Below are 24779 nucleotides of genomic sequence, written 5' to 3'. Positions count from 1 at the left end.
TAGCTTTAATGTTTAATGCTAATGTTTCCAATGACTGACCTCCAAGGCTCCCCCCGAGGTTGCCTATGTCAGCGAATGGATCCAGGGTGTTTGGCTTGGTTTGGTGGGTAGGAGTGCTGTGGACCGACCCTGTGGGGCTTGTAGTGGCTGACCGACTGCCCATACTAAAGCCTGCTACAGGGTAAATAAACAAACAACAATGCAGGAGAAAACAGTTGCATTTTAGTTCTTTTTATCTCATTCAGTTCCACCAACTTCCACTGATGTGAATAAACACAAAAAGGTTTGGTCAGCTTCCCTGATCAAAGAATTAGATGAACATTCAGTGCTGTTCCAGTTAATTAAGTGTGTATTTGGTTGAGTTACTGGTTTCTACCTGTGCTTGCGGTGGCTGGCCTGTTCCAGTCCCATCCTCCCATGGCATTTTGCTGCTGAATGTTGACGGTTGGGGTGGTGGGTGGGACAGGGGAACTCCGGCCTATTCAAGCACATAAACGTCACAGACTGAGGACACAGTGAATGGGAACTGAGCAACAGGAACCCACACAGCCAGAGAAAATAATAGCAGGGTTGAGTCTCAGAAGAGGTGTTATTATGGGGGCGGTTGGATAATGTTGATATTTCTGTGATTAAAGGGCACCCAAAAAGTGTCATACCATATTTCACAGGCAATGTACATGTTATTGTAATAGCTGAAATAGAGGTCTCTGTTTTCACAAGAATTGCTGTGGGCTCAGGTTTGGTCCACGCTGGCAATATACATTAAATAAAAAAAAAATTATCAGTATGCCTTTTAATCATTGTGTCATTTTAAAATGTTACACTGATTAAAAAGCTTATTAATAATGTTGTTGTTGTTGTGCATCATCATACACACTAAAGTTGTCAAGTCTAAAGAAATGTCTCCCTCTAAAGTAGCAGAACTGCCCTGCCATGTTTGAAGTTAAATTATTGGCTTTGGGAACAGTTCAGGGTGAAAATGTTGTTGGTTGATGGGGAATGATTCGTGCTGTGGGTAAAATATCAAGCCTGTGCAACCTCTGTGCAATACTAATCTGACAGGCTGCAAATACTTATCATACACCATGCAAACCCGTTCACCACCCAACATACAGCAGCAATATATAAAAAAACAATATCTTCCAAAACCAGTGTGTGATTCATCAGCAAGTAGAGTAGTGCTCAGAAAATTGAGAAAGATATTAAATATATGGTGCAGTCTAATTAATCAAATAAATAAATAAAACAGACAATCAGATATAACAGAGACAATCGCAATGCTTTTATGTGTTAAAATGTGGCAGCAGACTTGCAGATACTGTATGACATGCTTACCCTGATTTTGATTTGATTGATTACTTTAAAAGGTTTTATTTGATCCAAAAAGCTGTGAGAGTGCAGCAGTAGAAACATGCCTTACCCAAGCTTGTAGGCTGCAGGGTGGGTGATGGAGAGCGAGCAGCATGCAAGAATGGGTCTGGCTGCCCCACATTACCTGGTCCAAGAAATGAACCCATCATGTCCTGAGGCTTGGGCATGGGACCCGTCCCGAAGGGATCAAACGCTGAGGGAAACAAACATACCCAGCATTGTTATTGTCTTGGCTTTTGCATTACAGAATGTGCCACTGGGTTTTTTTGTATATTATTTTTTTAAATAAACCTGACTGGTTTTCCATGTGCAAAAATCTTAAGGTGTTATTGTAGCATTTTTACTTCACAATATAGATGTTCTAGTCACAGCATTACATATAATAAGAACATTTTGTTTAGGGTTGTGTGTCAAATGTAGTTTCAAACTTGGTATCTCACCTGGTGGCGCAGGAGAGGGGCATGGCGAGGCAGTGTTTGGGACTACTTTATGTGGTGTGGACTGGGCAGATGACGCCCCACTGGTTGGCTGGGGTGGCCCCCCAAACAAGTCCCCCAGGAGGTCAGTGGTTGCGGCTGCAGTAGACGGGGGCTGAGATGAAGGACACGTCCGGTTGATCCCCTCCCCATCGAGGCCAAGAAGATCCACTTCCTCAGTGGGTGCAGCGGCAGCAGGCATTGGAGCAGGGGGGTCGGGTCTCTGGGGGGCAATGCTGGCGTTGCTTCGCTGGCTGGAGAGAGACAGCATCTCATCATCCGAGGGCTCGCTCTCCTCGCCGTGGCCCCGACCTTCCGGACCTCCGTGGGGCCGGCTTGGCTCTGCAAGAGGATAAAACAGAAATAGAAGGAAAGAGGTAGAGAAAGAAAGAGACAGAGAAAAAATGTAGTGAATTACCAAATGAAACAAAGGCATGCAAAGTGGAGAAAGCAGAAAGTGGAAGAAATAACAAAGCAGGAAATTAATTGGGGGAAAAGCAGACAGAAATACAGAGTAGGTTGAGAGAAAAAAGGATAAGAGCAAAGTAGGGGATAATGAGCATCTACGTAGGTCATCTCTGCTACAAGCACCAGCTATTCTCCTGATACGGTGCACTGCGTGCTATAATTTACTATGCTGCACACTTTGCCACTGGTTGCTGCTTTTAGCTAGAGTAACTGGAGGGGATAATTTCTAAGACAATATGATAAATAAATTGGACAGAATCCAGTTAATAAAATATACAGTATGCTTTTAATAGGGATGGGACTGTAAACTTCAGGTAGTATTAATCTACAGCAATATTTCACTTTGGTAGAACATTTTAAATTTGTACCACTTACAGCTGCTTCCTTTAGCAATCAATATGTGTTGTAAATATTCCCAAATATTTCTCTGCATACAGGGAAAAACACATTAGTCTGCTGTTGTAGGATGTCAGGGGACGTGTGTTAAGGGAACACTAGTAATTTATTCAGGTCTCCAGATAATTGGAATTTACGACAGTGACCGATTTAAATCATCCACCAAACTGATATATCACTGCACAACAAGGTTGGGGTTCATTTCAATTCAATCAGTACAGATTGTGAATGGAAACAGCCAAGATATTTTCCAATAACAGAAGATGTATTCGTCAATAGGGTCAATGTATGATTGAATTGAACCAAACCCTGGTTAACTACTGTCACTGTACTGAGCAGTTCCTCTAATAGGTCTGTGGTTTCTACTGTCTTACCCTCCAAATCCAATCCCTCCATCTCATCTTGTAGGGACAAAAATGAGAGTTAGTTTATTAGTTTGTTCACGTGTCTGCATGTAAATGTGTATGAATGTATTTTTGCATACACAGCACTATCCTACGTATCAGTTGTGCACCGTCTACAGTGATGGAAAGTAACTCTGTACATTTACGGTACTCAAATACTGTACTTATACAGTTGTGGTACTTACTTGAGTCTATCCACTTTATGCTACTTCATACTATAATATTGTACGTTTTACTCCACTACATTTTATTTTACAGCTATAGTTACTAGCTACTTTTTAAGATTAAGAGATTTTACACAAAAAATTATATGACCAGTATAAAATATGATGCATTATTACAGATTAAACTACCCAACAGTATATGAAGGAGTTCAAATTCATCATGCAACCAAGTTATAAATTGTTAATTAAGTAATTAAGTTAAGTACATAATTCATCAATAATGATCCCATAATAAAACTTAACACTGACAAGGGCCATTCTACATAGGGTGTAAGTACATTTTGTCTTACTTTTAATGACGTGTTTTTAGGTGTGGTATTTCTACTTTTACTTGGTGATTTGAATACTTCCACCACTGACCATTTTACACATATGTGCATAAAAATTTGGGTGTAAGAGTGTACATGCATAATAATTTTGTGAGCGTGTTAGTTTGTGGAGGTGTATTTATTCACTTCTTTCTATCTTTGTGAAAAAGTCTGAGTTTTAGAGTTTGAGAATCAAGACATTCTTTACAAGTCACAATTAACTGAATGTAAAATTAGTTCAAGATTAGGATTAAGGTCTAAAATTACTTTAGGTTTATGATTAATTCTAAAATGAGCCAAGTCGTTGCTTTTTGTAGAATTTTAACAGCTAACAATCAACAGTTAACAATCAGCCTTTCTGAATGTATGTTACACACTGGTTGGGAAGCTCTCTATCCAGTAAGAAAATAAATATGAAAAATGTCCTAATGTTGTGTAAAACAAGATGCATTTCAACATTACACATTGAAAATGTTTTAAAAATCACTGACTGTCAATCAAAGAGTCATTCAACTACACAGGTTATATGCCGCTGGATTGTATTTTCTAATTGAGGTTTTGAGCTGAAACTTGATACAGGGCTTTTCTGTGCATATTTAACTGCTGCTATAACTGTAGTTGGTGGTACAATGTGGTAATCTTTGTCATTTTAATAAATATCTACCAACAGTAACAGTTAGCATGAAGCTTTAACAATGCTTCTGTGTCAAAGTCATGAGAGATGTTGCCTTTGAGTATTAATATAATCACTATTTTATCTTTGTTTAAATGATAAGCATTTAGTAGCCAGTATGGTAGTGGATACTTATTTAGCTATGGACAGAAAACAATGGTATCATTGAGCTTTTCAGAAAAGGCTCATGAAACTGAGATCCACACAAAAGCTAATGTATAACTTGATGTTATAGATTAAACATCTGTGTGCGGTCCACGTTAGCAGAGGCAGTTTGTATTTGTCCCCAGTGTACCCATCCCCACAGTACCAGCAATAGCCAGTGCGTCCTGGTGCTCCTGGTGACAGGAGAAGAGCACGTTGGGGCAAAGGTCTTTACAGGGAAACTGCTCCCACGGCGGCGTCAGGTCTTTTTGCTTGTCCACCTCCTCCACCTCCACATCCAGTATCACATGGAAAAGCTGGGGATACTTCTCGGGAGAGTCACATGCATCCAGCTCTGGTCTAAGAGGAAATTATGTGTATGAGAGAAAAAAATGCACATGGAGTGAGAGGGAAAGCAGCATATGTATCAGTATCAGTATGTATGTATCAGAAAAGGTCTGTCATACAAACACAAGTGATTAATTAGAAGAAATGTCCTTACTTGTTAAACTTTAACATGGTGGTACCAGGAGCAATGAAGCCAGTGTGGAACTGGATCTGGAAGATCTGGGTGTTGGACACCTAACAACAGCAGACCATCACTCGTACAACACAAGTCTGTTTTGATAGTTTTTATCATTCCTATGACCATATTTGACTTATGAGCTGAATTGCTGGAATATAGGTTTAAGATGAAGACTGAGAAGTCTTTTTATTGGAGTTAGTAGAGTCTGAGGGGTATCAGAGGGGAAATGCAGTCAGTCAGACTTAGTCAGTAGAAATAAATTAGAAGCTGAACTGGTAAGTTATTATCTAAACTATTTGTTGTAAAGGTCAGATGGATTTTGCTAGCTTGTTCCTGGGAAGCTTGGACCTACTGTAAAAGCTGTATTTACATGCGCATATACTTTTACAATGCTATTTAAAAACTGTAAAAAAAAAAAAAAAGGTTGGGGAGTGACTCTTTAAACACATATATCAGCAAATGTTCGGTTGGAAGTAAAATTACACAATAACCAGAAGAATTGAGGGCTATAACTAGAGAAAAAAAGCTGAATTTATTGTAGGGTTAATAAAATGTCTACTGTTTCTCACAGTGCTACTGTTGAAGAAAAGCCACACATTTCCATAAACTCAGCATGCCAGGAAATTAAAAACCTGTCTCCAACATGTCACTTCTTGCTACTTCTTTCCTCCCAACATTTTGTGGGTTTGTTTGGACTCAAGACAAATATTCAAATAAGTCGCAGCCACATGCTGAGACTGATGGCTGACAGTTCAGTATAAGATCTCATGCCAAGGAGATTTTTCCAACATGGTCGTGGTGCAACATGTCATTTCTGTCAAGTTTGATTAAGATGTTGACTTTATCAGTACACAGTAGAGTGCATAAAGTTTACCTTAGCTTGCAGACGTCCTCCAATGGTTGACCTCATGTGGTAGATTGAAACGACGACGTCTCCTTGCACACTCACACCCAGAGGGAAAACTACCTTACCCTCTTGGACTCTGTGCTCTCTGCAGAGTGTGTAGGAGGGAGAAATATGGATGTTATTGTAACAACATCACATAATCAGTTAATTTAGCAACTGTAAAGAGTTGTCCACACCAAGAACAATAACTATAATTGTATAGTTCCACACCACAACTATAACAACGACAGTGGCAAATAATATTGTGTCTGATATCGTATTTGATGAACAATATCAAATGCTTATATAACGTGATATTCGGCTGCATATTCGCTGATGGGGTCTCTGAAGTTCTTAACAATGTCCTCTTTTTTTTTTAATAATATGAATAAAGTTATTCTTCAAACAACTCTCGTAACATAATTCTCCTAACTCCTCTCGTCTTTGTGAACCCATCCTTCTGGTTTTTTTTTGTTTCTCTGCACAACATACGGCAGTAACAGGTGATCAATAACTTTATCCATTTTCCTATTAATCTACCGACATAGCTGGGGGTTGTTGCATTCATCAGTGTGGATGCTCACATCATTACAGTAGTTGTTATAGTTATTGTTCTTGGTGTGGACGGCCTTTTAATTTCACTATGTCCTCATCCTACCTCATCCTCTCGTACTCCTGTGCAGTGGTGAAGATCTTTGTCTCTCCGAGGAGGACGTCGCAGAAGGGCCGGCAGCCACTACGCTGCTTGTTGAAGCACGGGACCGGAGTCATGGTGAGGGCTTTGATCACCATGGGCTTGGAGTGGGGTAGACTGGGCTTCTCTGATACCATGCTACACACATAGCCTATGTACCTGCACAGAGAGAAGACCAGATCATTTTCTTATCCAGCTTAATTTTTCAGTGTCCAATGCATCCCTCACTTTGTTTTCACATGTAAGTTGTTTTTTTATGGTGACATTTATCAACAGTCATTCACAATTCACAGTTATACATTCAGAAGCTGTATCGAGCCAGCAAAGTGGAACACAGCACAGTTAGAGGGAGGTGAAACACACTGAAAAGTGCAGGCAAATCGATTTAAGAGCTTTGAACAATGTCCAGAATTATGTTACTGCCACCATTTCCATAAACGCTGAGGGAGATCTCGCTCGGGCATAGACTGATAAATACGATAGCAACTGGCTGGCAAGGTAATAAAATGTCCATCTTTGAGGGTCTGCCAGTTCTGCAGCCTAAGATTCATGCTTAGGCTGAGGAAACTAAGGACTGCTGGCTGCACTATGTGGCTACTTCATGTTTTCTACCTAACATCAAATGGCCTAAAATGATGCTCTAATGCTAGAATCTAAAAACAAATGTTGCCCTCTAAAGTTGCAGATAAATAAATAGAATAAAGGGCTGATGGTGGAACCTGTTGTTGATGGGACTGTATTTATGTATGTATTCAGATTTAGATTCAGTGTTTTCTAGCTGGAAATGTCTCAGTGAAAATCAATCTTTGCATACATGCATACAGACAAGTGTTAAGAGTTAAAAAAACAAACAAAATAAGCTGTCAGCATATTGTCAATTCACTATTAGCACTAATGGTCTATTTATTAGATAGCTACATTTCTGTGCAACAACCTTCATCAGTCTTTTCAACAGCTGAGATATATCTGCATAGAATAAGTCATCACTCCCCACACACACATAAACCACTGACTCTGACTTGTAACTCCATGACCATGAATCTTATGTGATAGGCCTCTTCCTCTTTATTTTTCTATCTATACATAACAACTTTCCTCTCTATTTCTGCCTGACTTTCATTTTGTTCTTATGTTAATTCTGACACTAGATGGTAAACTATGGGAATTGACAGCAGAGAAAACACAGGAAAGAAGATGTGTTACAGAGAGGTCTGAAGCCAGATTGAAGTCGTGTGAAACTATTGTAGATGCCAGTTTCCTGTCCTTTCTTTCTCTCTCACTTCCCCTCTTCTCTTTCTCAATCTCTCATTTCTTACACCCACATGCACACACATGTTCAGGGATGCAAACCTGCGGTGTGACGGCCAGAGGCCAGAACCTGGTCTCTTGGCGCTGAGCAGCTGCATGGCAGGAACCGGGTTGTTGAAGAGGTGGCAGAAGCAGAACATGGCACAAACCAAAACACCCGAGGGACCACGACCATCCTAAAACACACACAACAAAAGAGACACTGAGACACATTGAGAAATGCTTAACAATTATTATATTATAAAGCTTCACTAATATACTTTTGATTTTGTCTGCTGTGCATGTTAATCTCTGTACTGCTTCCTTTTATGTCCATATAAGTGTTAACACAGTGACTCAAACTTTCTGAATGCCTGCTGTAGATCTGCAATGTAACTCCAGGTCAAAGGTCAACTCTTAAAATAGCCAAAAGTCATAGCTCAAATAAGTTCATACAATATATAAGTTTAAAGTTCCCCTCCACTTAAAAATATGTTTTTGTTCTTGTTCCAGTTGGACTTTGTTGGACACTTAAAGGATGTTTTCACATTCATCTGTTGAAAGTGGGAAGTTTTTCTCACTGCAAATCTGATTTTAGGGGCAGGGCATACATGCATGAATTATAATTTGTCAGGCCCGGTCCAATTTTCAATTTATACGAGTTTCATGTAGAAACTTGAAGCCACCAGTACACAAACACTGAAAATTGACTTTTCAGTGAAGTAGGGTCATCTTGTATACAGCAGGAAAACCATATAAATGAACTAAATTTGCATAGTCATAGATTCTCATCACATATCAGACCCACATTATTGTTCAGAGCAGAATATTTGCATATATGTCTTAATACATGTCTGGGGGGGATCTTTAAGGCTATGTCTAATGCTTCAGTCATGTGCCAAATAAGGTCAACACTAAATGTAATGGTAGTAGAGATTCTTATTCACTGAATGTGCTCACTGTTATAAATGTACTCTGAGTTCATTTTAGGTTACAGGGAGACAAAACATTCTTCTGAAGCAAAGAAAACAGTTTTTAGAACGGAACCGTTTGCTGGAGGTTATGCAAGATGGAGCAATTTGCCAAGCCACAGCAAAACCACAGTTACTTGGCAATAACATGCTTTAGCACATGCTAGTGTACAGTATTGTTGTTGCTAAATTAGAATAGACAGAAAAGCCAGTTTCAGTGAATATTTCAGTAGTGATTGTGCTGCAGAATATAGGTATTTATAGCTGTGCTTGAAATATGTCTGGCATTATCAAAGCTTTAATGTGTCATTACAGGGGTACTTAAAGTGCAACAGGTTGTTGAGGGAGTTTTCCAAACGGATCTTACTGTATTTGAAAACATGACAAACCAACATTGCCACATCCAGCATTGGTAACAATGAAAGGAAAGGACGAGCAGAGAAATAGGACAGAGGCTAAAAGCGGGGTTTGTTTTCCTTTCTTGTCTATGTGGTATTCTAGCCTTCATTTGATGGATGGTGGAAAGATCACCTTGCAAATGTTGCTTTACTTTTTAAAACAAAAGATTGCTGATGGTTATGTTGATGATGATCATTAAAGATATCATTTTTGTCACAGTACAATCACCACGTTTCATGCTGTTAAATCCTGTTTCCAGTTTAAATAAAGATTTTTTGGATCAGGACTTCCTTTAAGTTTCTTAAAAGCTCCTTATTTGATGCAACGGCCAACATGACAAATCACCTGCGTTGGCAATAAAATGCATATCAAATTAATCATTGTGCAGTGAAATACGTTAGAGGTGACAACGAGGGACTTTGAGTATCTTTAAGTAGTCCTCTGGCAGCATATTTGGAGCGTTGCGCATAGACTCAAAAGTGGGTCACAGCCACAGGACAATTAAAACATAACTCCAAATACTTGGAGATGTGTTGTGGGAGAATCAAAACAGGCCCCAATGCATCAAAAGGGCCTCTTATACCTTCACTTCATAAAAAACTGAGGGAAACATTACGATGTCATGTCCCCAATCAATAAAAAATAAATGGAAGTAAGGGATGGATGTAATGATGGTAAATGTGAGCGTCTTCTTACCGAGCAGGTGATGACACACACATTCTTGGGATTCTGTTTGAGCCAGTTGTGCATGTTCTTACACACAGCGAACAAGTTGTGAAGGCTGGGAGCCTGGCGAGAAGGCCAATTGCACTCTGAAACCTGGAAAGGAGTGGCACAAGAAATAAGAAAAGGGAGGAAGAATGAGAAAAACAAGGAGACACAGAAACAGACATAAAACAATGGCAGAGAAGAGGTAGATTGCGAATGAAAAAAGAGTAGAGAGGCAGAGAGACAGTAGACAGAAGAGGGATGAAGACAGTTTAAGAATAAGAGGAAGATTTTTAATAAATAAAACAAGGGCATAAAATCAGGAGGGGAGGAGAAAGGAGAAGTGGAGGTTAGCAAAAGCACTGCAGCAGCAGAGAAACACAACACACCAGCTGCCACGATGAGTCATCTGTTAGATTTACAGCGACTTCCACAAGCAGACAGGGGGCCATCTTGGCCATGTTAACTCCACAGCTTGACTTCTCAGCTTTCTTGGATGTTTCTGCCAGAGGGTGGCAGTCTTTTTTTTTTATATATATATACGGATCCCACGTGTGCCTTCACTTGAATCCAAATCCAAATTAATTCTGGTTTTTGAATGGTTATTCAGCTGGGACAATTGGATTAGTGACCCATCAATTATATTTTATATTTAGAGACTTATCTGGTGAAGTGGTTATTGCTGTGGTGAAGTAAAAAACGTGCTGCATGTTGAATCACTGCTGTGTTACATTTGTTGAAGATTAAAAATGGTTATTATTTCTGCAAAAGTACTGTATGTTCCCTGATGTCACTCAAGGACATCCCCAAATGCCCAAATGTCATTCACAAAAACAGTTAACTGGAGGAAGATTTTGGGGATGCTGTGGGGCTCTAATAAAATCACTATATGGTATTATCTAACTAAACTTAAAGTAAACTTCCTGAGTTGTATAGTCAGTCAGAGTCAGTTGTCTTTGTCTCAATTAAATCTCTTTTGCTGTAGATATTAATATAAAATGACTGCATAATATGATAATATGGTCCCACTGAGACACAACACCTAACTCTGCAGCTCTTTGAAGCTAAAGAAAGCAAGGTGTTGGTGCAGACAGTTAGACAGACATTAGTCTGCTGTCTGGTGTTGGACAAGTTGCAAACAGTGGGTTTATCACAGCTTTATCAGAGCAGCCGAAAACAGCTGCTTGATCTGACTTGAAGCTTCACTGATGAAAGCGGTGAGGGTGAAAAAAACACTAAAGTTTCAGGCTGTTGCCAAAACAATATGAAAGATGCTAAAATGCTTTGTGAAATTGTGGGGCATTGGGTGATAATTCTCTACGGGTTCGCCCCTACAACAACTTGCTCCCCAGTGGACAAAAAATGACTTATTGTAGCTTTAATAACAGAGGAGTGGCGAGCAATGAAAGGTATAATTGGGGAAATCGAATTAGAGGCTTCACTCTGGATGCTTCCATAGTTTATGAGCACATGTAGCGATGGTCCCACTTAAAATGTTGGCAGACCAAAAATAGGCAGCAAACTGTAAGTAAGTCCTCATATCTCACTCTAGTGTTATAATAATCCAGGGAGTGAAAACCACTAACAACTAGGTACAAATTAATAATTCTGTAAGGGCTTCATCTTTAGCCTCACGGGGCAGTATCACACTCACCCTGTTGGAGAATTTGGCGCCGCGGTAGTTGCGCTGTGATAGATTAAAGACAGTGTAGTGGTCAGCATGGCGACTGTCGAGGAAGGAGCGAATGTCCTCTACATGGTTCTGGTAGCCAATTTGGACTGACTCCGCCGGGTAGGTCATCACTGTAAAAACAAAAATCCATTATTCAGCTGCTGGATGAGATGATTTGAAGAATTTCATGCACTGTTGGTGCAGACGTTAACATACACTTTGTATAATTGGCTCAAACTCTGACAATGTCCTTTACCGCTCACCCTTTTCTACTATTATCCTGCAATAAGTGATTTTGAAATTTGAAATATGGAGAGTAGGTCTAAATTCAAGCATGACTATCAGCGTTTGCATGCATGGCATTATGGGATAGACAGCCTCAGGTGACAAATGTCCAGCTGACTATGTTCTCTAAAGGACACACAGTGCTGCTCCACATTCATGTGAAGCTGTAAGCAATTTGAGAATGAAAGGAGAAGACAAAGGGAAAGCTGAGAGTGCAGGTCTCTATTTATGTGTATGTTAATGTGTACTATACATTATGCAGATATAACACACTTCAACTTTCTAATCTGTTAAGTAGTTTTTTATATTTTAAGTTTAAAGTAGGATCCTACATGAAAACACTATTTTCAGTTATGTATTTTCATGCACAAATCAGGACTCAGCAACATTTGAATTTTGATTTAATGATAGATGTCGGGTTGCTGCTAACAAAATAAAACCCACACAGTCTTAAATAAAACAGATTAGCTGAGTTTTTGAGTGTTAAATGCTAAATAATCTAAATAATAACACATTTTTTACTTTTGTTCATTTAGTCATAAGCAAGTTTTTAATGATATAGAGAATCATTTCAGATTTGAACTCAAAAAAGACATGTGTTTACCTATGATCCTTGATGTGATGTAGGCAATGTCCAGCTCCCCTTTAGTGTACCTGTAACAAAGAAAGAAACCTTTAAAAATGATATATCAAATATTTTTTCCATGACATTTTCATGGCACAGCGAATAGAAAGAGCAATGAGAAGTGCAAAAGGTTACAAGCCAATGCTCTGCCGACCTTCAGCAATATTACAGTCTACTGACACCCCAGAAAATCAGAAAATTGAGATTTATACATTTATAAATCTTATGAATGTATAAATAATTTATTTTAAAAAAAGAAATAAATTTGCTGTATTACAGGTATATTGTTGTATCAGATACAGCAGACACGTGTTGATTGTTTTTACTTAACCTTTTAGTCAGGAGGGTCAAAAGATTTCCTATTCTTGAAAAATATAAAATCCTCAAAAACAGGGATCAATACATGACTGTCTAGTATCCAAAAGGTTGATTTACTTCTGTGCATCTCGTTGTCAGTGTATCAGGCTGCATGTCATGCATATCCCAGTAATGAGACTCAACAGGCTTCCATGTGTCTGGCTGTGGGGAAGTTTTCTTTTTCAGGCTCACCACACTTAGCTGAACTGCTCGAGATCAAAAGAACACCATATGTGAATTCTTCAATCGAGCATCATTGCCTTTCATTGCCAAATTTAGCTATTCCATATGGAGATTTTTCAAAACTCTGAGAGCAGCTGCATCACACACACATACAAGCAATCCACTACTACTGCAGCATGGAAGTGATGGAAAACAGTGCTTATGAAACACCATGAAGCAGGTGCAGGATGCAGTTTGGAGCTGTTGTGGGATTTGTTTTAATAGACTCATAACATTGTCTGATTTTTACTTGAAATTAACATTCAATCTAGTTTTATCTCATATCCAGGATGTGAATGTGACAATTATGCAGTCCACAATTTCTTGTCAGTTAAAGCTGAAAAAAAAGTTTGACTATCTTAATATGTATGACCTTGAAACATATTAATGATCTAAAGCAAAAGACAAAGATTATTTATCTTGGATAATAAAAATATGATTTTATTATCCTAATATCAAAGTTACTTATAAAAAAATGTTTTACCCAACAGGAAGCAGCAGAAGGCTCGACTACCCGCTGCACTGCAATTATCATGCAAAACACATTAGCAGGCTAATGTGTATCAGATTGAGTTGAGTTGTTGCCTACTGTGAAAATCCCCCAAGCAGGGCTGATCTGGGGCAGTCATCTCTGTGTGGTCATGGAGGAGTGCCATATGGCCTTGATGCAATCCTAGACCTGGTTATGTAATGCAGTGCTACTCAGCTAGTCTGCTTTGGAGTGACAGAAGGAGTTTGTCTTGGGTTTTTCTATAGTGTTCCCACATAAATGCATTTTTAGATCACATAGCATGTGCATAGCATCACATATGGCAATTCCAAAAAAAGAAATATTTCATTGTTGTATGGCATAGACTTGAAAATGCAACAACAACTGCTAACAGACAAACCAGAGGAGTTAAATCCATCAGAGAGAAAGGTGGGAGGAGACTGCTGTTGTGTCTGTAAGCCCTGGATAATGAAGTAATTGGACCAGAGTTCAGTGTGTTTATCCCAGAGTGAAAATGCACCGCAGGTTTCACAGACTAGACTGCATCCTCCTATTAAAGCAAGTATATTTTCCAAACCTTAATGTTCGGTTGTTAGAGCAAAAATTGTTTATTACCTTGCAAAAAAACGAAGGAACTGAAAAAAAAAATTGCATTCATTTGTACCATTTTAGCGATGAGATTTCTACAAGACACTACCAATGTGATGTGTAAATCTGTGGTTTTACCGGCTTCTCTCCTGAAATAGCTAGTTGGCTATTAGAGGAGAAAAGCCGGTCAGGTGTCAGGTTTAAATGGTCATGGCCAATAGCCATTGAGTATGGAAATAAGCAGTCTCCCTGCCCTCTTGAGGTTAGAACTGCAGCCAATTAAATGTACTAGAGAGAGAGAGAATAAATTGAGGGGAAGGACACGATTGCAAGAGAAGCGCAAAGTTGACACATTTTCTTCCTTTTTTTTATGTATCATGACTAGACGTAAACTGTAGAATTTAATGAGTGGTTTTCTATCAGCTGTGTACCGCGATTTCAATTGATACCCTCTGGTAAGTAGTACTATATTGAGAAAACTATAATATATATAATATGTCCTACCTTTTAAAAAAAAATTTTGGAAATGAGCATAACAGTTGAAATGCAACTGTAAATCACTTTTAACTGTTCATCATCTTAAATTTCCTTATTATTACACATCCATTTCTACGAATTATTTGGCCATTAAGAAATGAACAGAATAATTATGCTTACTTACACTTACATGCAAGTGAGGACAGAAGAGAAACAACAAACACACACACACACACATACCCACAAGCACCAGTATCACAGTGCCTGTTGCTTATGTTTTCTACTGGAGAGTAAACATCTGGACCACAAAAGCCATTTTCTGTCAGATTATATCAGTAAAGAGGTGCTCCACTGACTACACACACACACACTCAAACAAACACAGTGTAAGTGGGTTAGATCCTGATAGAGAGATTAGATTTGGCTTTTCTACATTCCCTCCATGCTTCTCTCCAAAATTCTATATTTTATAGCCTTTTTGTATTTTTAAACAGAATTCCTATAGCATATCTGCTTCATAACTGATAGTTCAAAGTAGAGAACGACAGGCACTGGCCATAAAATATTTGCACTGCAGTCCACTGACCCCAGGGCCTGGCCCAGGATTTAATGTCTTTCACTCTTAAAGGTCCACTGTGTAACATTTAGGAGGATCTATTGGCAGAAAATGAATGTAATATCCATAGGTATCTTTTCAATTTAGTTGTTAAAAATCACCTGAAAATAAAAGAATTGTTTATTTTGTTACTTTAGATGGACTAATTTTTCATTACAGCAGTTGGGGGTTCCTCTATTATGGACGTCCGCCATCGTTGAACCCACCCTGTTCTACAGTAGGCCCAGAACAGGACAAAACCTAACACTGCGTTCTAGATTAGGGCCTTTTGCTTTTTTTGGCACTTACATTCGGACCACAAGTCCTACACACTGTCCTTAACAAAACATGCTGCCCAAAACCAGACTTTTTCTAGTTGATTCCTGATTTCATGTTCATCGCATTTTTTCTGTCGACTTATTTAATCAAAATGTATTCATAAATCTTTGGCAAGGTGATGCCTTGGATTGTTATGACTTATATATTTTTGGCCACTGGAAAAAAGGGAGGGAAAGCAGGGTTGTTAAATGGAGAACTAAAAGTTGTTTTAATGAAAGATGGGACAACATTTGAGAGGCAAAAATGGAAAAATTAAGGTGAGGAAGGAGGATAGGATTGAAATTCAGTCAAAGTGGGAGGAGGAGACTGAGCAGAAATGGAGAGAGAGATGAATGGTGTGTCTGGTGGGAGGGGATGTGTGGGTGGTGGGGGGGTCTTGGCTGGGTGCAGACAAAGGACACTGTGCCTTTTCACAAACACCCAGATCAGCCCACCCCAGGACTCCATTTGCTGTTGTGTTTCTCACAGGACACACAGTTGTAGGCATTGTTCCAGATTGGTTTCCCCGTAACAAATTTTCTCTTCCAAAGCCAGGTTAAAACCAAACAAGGCAGGTTGGTCTTAAAATAAATTCAGCAACTGGCCTTTTTTGCCTTGAATATTAAATTAAAGGCAGGAAGGAGAACCAATCAAGTCTAGTTTGATGCGTTAAAAAGGAGCTGGTTAACACACTGTACTGGCAGTTTTGCCTTATATCAAAGGCTGCGCTCAGAGAATTTCTACTTGTGTGTTCATATAAGTCAATAAACTGGGGATGAAAACAGTCAGGCCTTTCAAAGCTCAAAAAAAATCTTCCTTCTAGAACATTTCTGCTTAACTGGGGTAAACAAAAGATTGCAAAAGATTTCTTGAAACTAGAATAATAAATCAGGGCCACCACAATACAATGCTCTGCGTCTTAAAGAAGGTAAAAACAAAAATTTTTTTAAACAAGGCTTCGGGAGTTAATATTTTTCTCCTGGCTTGTTTACGCCTGATTTAAAGCATGAAATTTGATCTTGGCAGCCACAAAAAGGCTGTGGAACAAACAACATATCTTATTCTGAAGTTGACACAGCGAACATGGTCAGCAAACATTTGGCTATGTATACCACTCAAGCAGACACAAACCCGGGTAAACCCTGATGAATGTAAGTCTAAAATAAACTTTCCTTGGTCTCTCTGTTTTGGTCTCCACGACTCCTGAGGGACATATCTTGGTTTTTTACAATGCTTCACAGGCTGACTTGGCTGTCTGCTTTGCTGGGCAAGATAAGGTGTACGGGGATGGCTTTTTTTTGCTGAAAAACAGCTGCCTGCTTGCATTCTGGAAACAAGGGTTGATGAAGAGAGCAGTTAAGTGAATTCAAAGACATAAGTGTTGAAAAAAACAAAAAACCATAAGCTGAAAGATTTTTGGTAAAAACAGTGGCAGTTTGGAAGGGCACTTGCAGGGCTGGATGTAACTGTCGGAAGCTTTGTCACTATGAGCAATCCCTTTCACATGAGTCATTTGGTCTATTTTTAATATAAAACATGATGAGAGCAGTTTTAACCAATTCAACAAAATAAAAACAAAACAATATTTAGTGTTGTTTTTCTCTTGCCTATTTTTTAGAATGATCTGAGACTCCAATATATGTCTGGGATATGAGCACACCATGCAATTAGTTATGCAATCCACTCATCAGACTTGTTTCTTGTCAGTTCTAGCTGAAAAAAAGCTTTAATATCTTATTAAGAAAAATGAAGAGCAGTTACCTTGAAGAGGGTTTAATGGTCTAAAGCAAATTGCGCTTGACAAGATTATCTATCTTGGATAATACGAATATGATTTTATCATCCTAAAATAAGATATTATGACTTCCTTGAATTGCCTATTTTGCAGGGTGAAAGAGAGCAGTCGACCTCTGAGGAATACATCATTACATCCTGCAGTTCTTTGTTATATCTCTCTAATTAACTGCTAACTTTGTCTCCAAGTTTCACCATTGTGGAGCAACACAGGGAAACCACCGATGAGGGTCAATGGGCAGGCCCCAGAAAAACATCATACATAATCCTACCATTGTGCTTGAAACTGCTCTGTAGATCAACTGAACTGGATAGTCATATAGCTCAGTTCACAAGACGTTTATTTATTTATGGGGGCAATAAACCATAGAGTACACCCTCAACCTCTGGAAATCACTTGTGTTGTCAGAGGCATCTTTTCTGTCCTTCCATTTTTAAATAAAACTATTAAATGTTATACATACAACAGCACAATTAACTCTTTAGTGTGCCTGATCGCAGCAGGATGGTTAATGTTCATATAATCATCGAAGAAACCTGTCAAAGCAGTTTAAAAGTACAGTGTACTAAAATGTGATCTGTTATTATACATTTTCCCATCTACCTTTCTTTTCTGAGGCTTTCAGCCGGTTGCCACGGCAGCCTGCCTCCCACCGCCCCATTATCCCAACCACCCACTCACACATACATATACAGTTCACACAAACACACACCACCACACACAGGGCCCTAATGAAATGAATCCTTCTGTATCAGCAGCGCACTGGCCATTTGGCACAATGAACTGCCATGAATAATTCAGCCAGGAGAGGAGCGATAGACGGCAAAGAGAGGAGACGAGGGGAGGAAAGGTGGAGCTGAGATGAGAGGGGAGAGGCGTCCGAAAAACACAAGGGAACGACAGGACAGCAGAGTGGGAGTTTGCCAGCAGCAGAGGAGGGGAGACACGAGAGAAGAATAATCACGATCAAACTTGCTGAGTCAATAGTGAGAGAGGAGCTGTGAGTGTGTGTGTGTTTCTGACAATACAGAGGCCCCTTTGTTCTGCCCTGTGCAGATGCCTGTGCACAAACACACTGGGACGGCCGAGCCGTGCCAGACTCTGCTACCTCCCTCTTTCCTCCCTCCATCCAAACTGCTCTGTTTCACTTCTAAAGCAGTTGGGAGACTCACTTTACATTATAATCAACTGAAACAACATTAATATTTGAGTTAAGTTTCTGAAAAGCATTCATTGTTCATAATAATCATAATCACAGATGTTAAAATCGGCAGCGTAGGAAGTGACCAGGTCTGTGCAGTGTTAACTATTTTGCATTACTTTATTTACAATCTCAATCTCACACTGTGCGAGGTGGTCCAATAAAGTCTTATCAGTATGAAGGAATTTCAGATGCAATGAATGCGTGCTAATCTACAATGTAAATTAAAAAACAGATGCTAGCAGAGACATGTCACCCCTTCACGTCATACTTCATGATTCAATTTTAAGCAGGCTGTCTTTGGTCACTAAGGCTCCAAATGGCTGTCTGTGTATGTGTCTCACAGTACAATCTAAGACCACTCTTTCCAACTGACAACCAATGATTTTATGACATTGCTCTCACAGTTTTCAATGGGTCAGGTCAAATTGCACAGTTTAAAAAGTCGTACACTCATATCTACCTTTGATATGATCCTTTGAGATCATCCAGTTGCAGAGCTATGATGTTGGCGCTTTAAGATCTGCACTTCTAGACCTGTATGTACTTTCTAACCTGTGCCATTCAGGTAAGCAAATTGCAGGTAATTGCCGCAACAGTTTAGAGCAGCAAATTACAGTAGGCAATTTTGCCACTTGCACCTCCAGTGAGTGTCAGCCTGTGAATCCTTTGTCCTCTCACACTGCCCTTATTAATTTAAAAAAAGGGGAAAAGGACAGAGCTAGCGAGCATACTTTATTTATCTTAAGTAAAAAAAAGGGATAGAAATGCAGAGGTCAGAAGACAAAAAAATATATATAAGAGAATGCAATGTAGGTTGATAAAGTGCTTTTACTTGGTATAACAGAATCCTGTTAGAAACTTGGAGCACGACTTTTGCCCCTTCAACATCTAGCTATTCTAAGATTGGATCCCTCAATTAAAGTTAGCAGCAGGTTGCATCTTTAGAGGCATTTTTATGATCACAGATGTTTACAGTCTGCCTGGATAAGCTGGATAAGTAATAATATAATTTCAAATACTATGCCTAACATGCCTCCTGTCTTTTTTTGCTGGACGTATGATAAGTTTGTTGCCCTACATTTTTGCGGGCAAGAGCAGTGCACTTAGTGTACAATGTCAATTGAAGGGTGGAGTCTGTTTAGAGTCTGTATTGATACTACTGTGGAAATAGTAGATTTAAATGCAAGACCCCACTTCTCTAGTCACACAGGACTGCTGTAGGATACAAAGTGCCTGTATCACAAATAAGCCTGTAGTGCAGCAGAAATGTGGTGAACAGTGGGTGCTATGCAGAAGAACAGGACATAATGTGTATGAATACAGCAGTAACTTACGTGGCAACCTGATGCATGACCTTGGTGGAGGTGTCTTTCAGTGTGTCCTTCAAGTTGTCCTTAAAGTTGCTGAAGAACTTCCCGGCTCCTCCCTTCACCATATCCAACAGTCCTCCGCCATAACTGGCATCCATTTCTGGGGACAGAGGACCTTTAGTCAATCAGAATCCAGAGGGAAACTAACACAGTAAACACAATGAGGATGCTAACAGAGAGGCACATTTCTATGTAAATGCACAGAAACTTCTTGTCTTACTTTTTCAACAGAAAAATATTTGTTGTTTTCAATGCAGGTGATGTCTTTTAAGAATATTTACAAGGCTTCCTGAATAAACTTGATGCTTCGATTTCAAACTGGAGGTTAATTTTTTCCTTTTTGACTTCAGTGATGGACATGAGTCACTGCACAACACACCAAGTAAACACGTGTGTAGGTGTGAAGGAATGATGGACAAGGACACAAGCGACAAGACACAATAAAATGAATACCATCTGGAGCTGTGTATTGCTGGATTTGTGTGTGTGCATGCACACTGTAAAGTGTAAGCAAGAGTTGGAACAGACTCAACTGTCATATCTTAATCAGCACCCCTCTCTTTTTCTCGCCTTGCTTTCTCCCCCTCTCTGTCTTTCCTTCATATATCCACACATAGCAACCACAGTGGCATCACATGAGATGTAAATTGGCAGCACAAAAGGGATTTTCAGTATTTTCAGCGAGTCTCCTCTGAGCACCTGGGTTCATCAAAAACTTCTTGTACTTTTATCCGCAGGAATGGACAGACAAACAATCGATCATTTCATGCTCTAGCTTATCCTCTGACACGGGTCAACTGGCTCTCTGAAGCAGTGTTTCTCAGAGTGGTGGCCTTGAGTGTAAAGTCCTAATAACTGACAACAGCAGGTCCTGAAAAGATATCAAGTTTAGGCTTGGGCTTGGACTGTTTACTTGTTACCAGCTATTGACTCAAATGGGGGTTTTAGTTAGTAGTTGTAGTTATTTTCTATCTGTCTGTGTCCATTTGTGAGAAGCTGGATATTTAAAAGTCCAGTGTATATGATTTGGGGCAAAGAGAGCCTGGGTCCTCTTCTACACCACGTTGAACCACCATGTTTCTACAGTAGCCCAGAATGGACAAAGTAAACACTGGCTCTAGATGGGGCTTTTTTGGAGCCACCATATTTTATTCTACAAACTTGGAAAGGTGAGCTGTATTCGGTTGGTTGCAATCTGCAATTTCACCACTAGATGCCACTAAACTGCCACTGGTCCTCTAATGCTAAACTGGAAAAAAATCAAGAGAAAGAGAGAGCGTAGTCTATGTGTTGCCAGATTTATGATCAACCTATCAGCAATCTGTGCACTGTGCAGAAGCAGTGACCCAGTGCTGTAAATAGTAACAGTGATGGAAGGAATCCCTTGTTAAAAGGGAGCTTCTCAAAAACCCAAACCATCCAGAGGAAGGCTCCTTCATTGTGATAAAATTATGACCATTGTAGGACTGCATCATGCCTGCTGTATGCATTTGTTCTGGATTTATTACTGTTTGAAATCTCAAATTCAGCTAGGAAAATAATGTACCAGCCATGTTCATTCAGGCAATACTGGGAGAAGTTGAGCATCATATTGAGGTGAGGCACATGGTTCATTATGATGATATAATATTGTGTCATTAACTGGTAGTTGGCTGCAATTTGTGTGATTATTATTGCCACTAAAAAAATAACCTAAGAGGAGTACCTAACTGGCTATTACAGGCAACTTTTGCTTTATGCTGGTAGGCTACTGTGCTAGAGTAGTTGTTCTTCTTATGTAAGAATACCATTATCTGTGCCCAAAGCAATAATATCTCTTTCTCTTTGATGAAGGAATAACCAAATTATAACGTTGGGTTAGGCTCGGGTCTAATATATGTGGGTGCAGGCTTAGTATCTCCTCACATACAGTGCTAATGTTATCAACTGGATAGATAACTGGAACTAACAATTGTGGTGTAATGTAGGGGCACACTTTTGATGGATTTTAACAGCATACTTTCCCACTTACGCACATACTTACAAACACATTACAAACACTGTCTCCAATGTTGGCTGTTGAGACAAAGCCCTGATAAATAGTAACTGCTTTATACTCTTTCACTCTGTTTTCTCTCTCCCCTTACTCCATCACATACATTACTTGTCTACTTATGATCCTTCCATTCCTCTCTCTTTCCCTGTCTAGTTGACTCCATCCTACCCTCCTCTTCCCTGATGATTCTTCACCAAATCACAAATTTAGACCTTTCATCTCCAACTGCACAGGCCTGAAAAGTGTGACAGGGATTTATTCCTATGAAGAATAAAGCTGCTGCTTGTTGAACTCATACAGCATTATGATCCACAGAAATGTCCTCAACTTAAAGAGAACTTTGCCTATGGCTATCAAAACAGATGCCATATCTGTTGTATCAGATTTGGCCAACTGAATTTTAGATTATTATTTTTAACTGAACAGGCACTCACACAGTGACTAAAGAGCAGTAAGTTTAACACAAACCTCGAAACAAAAATATACATTTGATGAGCGTTCTCTCAGACTGGGCAGACTTCAACATTTTAACAGAAAACCTCTGTTACAAAATTAGCATTTATCAGAAAGGGAGGGTCTAACATGAGGTATTTCATTATGGGAATTGTAAGATCCAGTGTTTTTGGAGCTTGACTCATTCTATAGCTTAAAAGTCAAAATATCTCAGTGTCTGTGGTTTTGTTTTGATTCCTTTAACTTAAAAAAAAGTGCAATGCTAAATCATTGGAGCACTGCTTTAATTGACTCTCTTACGGAGTGAGTAAATGTAAAACACCAGATAACACACTGAATTACTTGTTAGCAGTTTTCTCGGTAGACGGCGGATGACTGGATCTACAGTCCACAAAATTACAGTCTTTACACATCACACATTATATCTGCCAAGTGTGAGCACCAACTGACCCAGACTGGAACAGACCTCAGTTGTCACGCCCAAATCATAGTTATAATCAGCTCAGCAGTTGTAATGTGTGTCCCTGCCTTTAGTCCAAGGTTATCAAATTTCTTCAACTGAAATAAATAGCTGAAAACCACTAAAACTGGACTTAACGGGTGTTTACATGAAAACAAGAGCATGGAAATAAAATATAAAAAGACCAAAAAAGAATTAAAGTCTACTGAACCACTGAAATGATCACATCTGTTTCTTTAAAACTTGCAGCCTTTAGCTCATTTTAGCCTCATTTTCACATCCTGTGAAACTGTGTTGCACTGATGTACCGTCCTCTGCTTTTTGAGGTGAAATGTTTGTGTGCTTAGGTCATTTTGTCTTTATTTATCTGTACAGCAGAGAGTTTCAACACTTGATAAGAGAAAAAGACAGGGAGGATAATATGCAGCAAAGACTGAGCACCCTAATAAAAACCATGTTCTGCCTAATAAACAGAGAATAACCCTGTTAACTCTGCTGCTTACTGAATTGACTTCTAAATCATTTTAATTTGTTGATTGTATCCTGGGTTTATGCCATATAGTCACTCTTTACATTCTACACATAAGGAGATGCAAGGAGAAGGGACTAGATTAGAAGATGAATATCACTCTCATGTCTGTACGCAATTTCTGAAACTATAGCCAGCAGCTGGTTAGCTTAGCTTAGCAAAAAGACAGGATGAAAAAACTAGCCTGGCTCTGTCCAAAAGTATCGAAATCTTCTTACTAGCAGCTCCAAAGCTCTAAAGCTCACTAATTAACATGCTATATCTTGTTTGTTTAATCCATACAAAACTCGGAAGGCGGATTTTGTTGCCTATGGACAGAGCCAGACTAGCCGTTTGCATGTTTCCAGTCCATGCTAAGCTAAGCCAACCAGCTGCTAGCTGTAGTTTTATATTTACTGTACAGATGAGAGTGGTATCAATCTTCTCATCTGGCTCTCGGGAGGAATGTGAGTAAGTGCATTTCGCAAAATGTTGGCGTTTTCTTTAATATGGTAGCCATATTGTCTATCCTGAGAAATACAAACTGAAATGCTCCTCTTACATTCTTCGGGCAACACTGTAAGTTTTGGTCTATTTTTAACCTCCTTACTATGCAAATTTCCCAGCCAGTGAGCATGACAGGATGTATTAGCCTACTGGAGGAAAACCTGGATCCTGTTCTGCTTTGAAATGAAGAGCTATAGAAGATCTGTCAATCATGTTTAGATGCATGCACAGGTTAGGAGGCATGTGTGATGATGAAGGAAAAAATATGCTTCAAAGAAATCTCACTACAGGGAGAGCTGTTCCACAAAAATAGGACAAGGCCAATAGCTCACCCCTTCTCTCTCCTCAACCGCCTCCCTATCACTCACACAGAGCCACCAATGGAAACAGACATAGCAAAAGAAAAGAGAAAGACAGCTCTAGTTATGTCCAGAGGGATCAGTGGGCTGTCTGAACATGTCTCCTTCCTCCTACAGCCCCGAACCTTTCTCCCTCAATAGCCGGCCTGGTGTGAATGACAGACGGACGCATACACACAACAATAAAGCTTGACAAACACTGCACTGCACTCAATCTCAATATTATTACACTGTGCTGGGCCTTGTTGTGTCCTGGACCTGAATGACTGCGGCGTAAACCCGGACTCTAATCTCCTTAATTATAGATGCTGCTGATGAGACAAGGAGTATATGATTAATCATCTACTATACAGCTTAACCAGAGGAGTATTCTACTGCTTTGAATGGCAAGCAGGCTGTTAAAAGCATCACACGTTACTGTGACAAACTGCAGGTGCCAGCTGACAGTTAAATGGTCAAACAAAATTTTGAATAAAAGGACTGAAATTCTTAACTAACTCTGTACATTGAAATGGTTTGACACT

At 39.4% G+C, this 24779-nt stretch overlaps 1 protein-coding gene across 3 annotated transcripts in view; it reads right to left on the bottom strand.

The window, feature by feature from the left end:
* Positions 1-24779, bottom strand: part of dnajc6 (DnaJ (Hsp40) homolog, subfamily C, member 6) — a 41043-nt gene that overhangs the window by 6672 nt on the left and 9592 nt on the right. For 2 of the 3 annotated variants that reach the window (XM_035652705.1, XM_035652703.1), the window contains 13 exons: positions 19898-20033; positions 12497-12546; positions 11590-11738; positions 9924-10046; positions 7921-8054; positions 6535-6729; positions 5865-5982; positions 4967-5046; positions 4631-4824; positions 1812-2189; positions 1421-1564; positions 377-478; positions 40-174 (listed from right to left, as the gene is read on the bottom strand). In XM_035652705.1, coding sequence (XP_035508598.1) covers positions 40-174; positions 377-478; positions 1421-1564; positions 1812-2189; positions 4631-4824; positions 4967-5046; positions 5865-5982; positions 6535-6729; positions 7921-8054; positions 9924-10046; positions 11590-11738; positions 12497-12546; positions 19898-20033 — 1938 coding nt within the window. The remainder of the gene's footprint in view (positions 1-39; positions 175-376; positions 479-1420; positions 1565-1811; positions 2190-4630; positions 4825-4966; positions 5047-5864; positions 5983-6534; positions 6730-7920; positions 8055-9923; positions 10047-11589; positions 11739-12496; positions 12547-19897; positions 20034-24779) is intronic. The other variant, XM_035652704.1, reaches the window with a different exon arrangement.

This window comes from Morone saxatilis, unplaced genomic scaffold (genome assembly GCF_004916995.1).
Source record: "Morone saxatilis isolate NCDOM2014 unplaced genomic scaffold, NCSU_SB_2.0 Contig12, whole genome shotgun sequence".
NCBI classification, from domain to species: domain Eukaryota; kingdom Metazoa; phylum Chordata; class Actinopteri; family Moronidae; genus Morone; species Morone saxatilis.
This window is presented reverse-complemented; position numbering and strand designations above follow the sequence as displayed.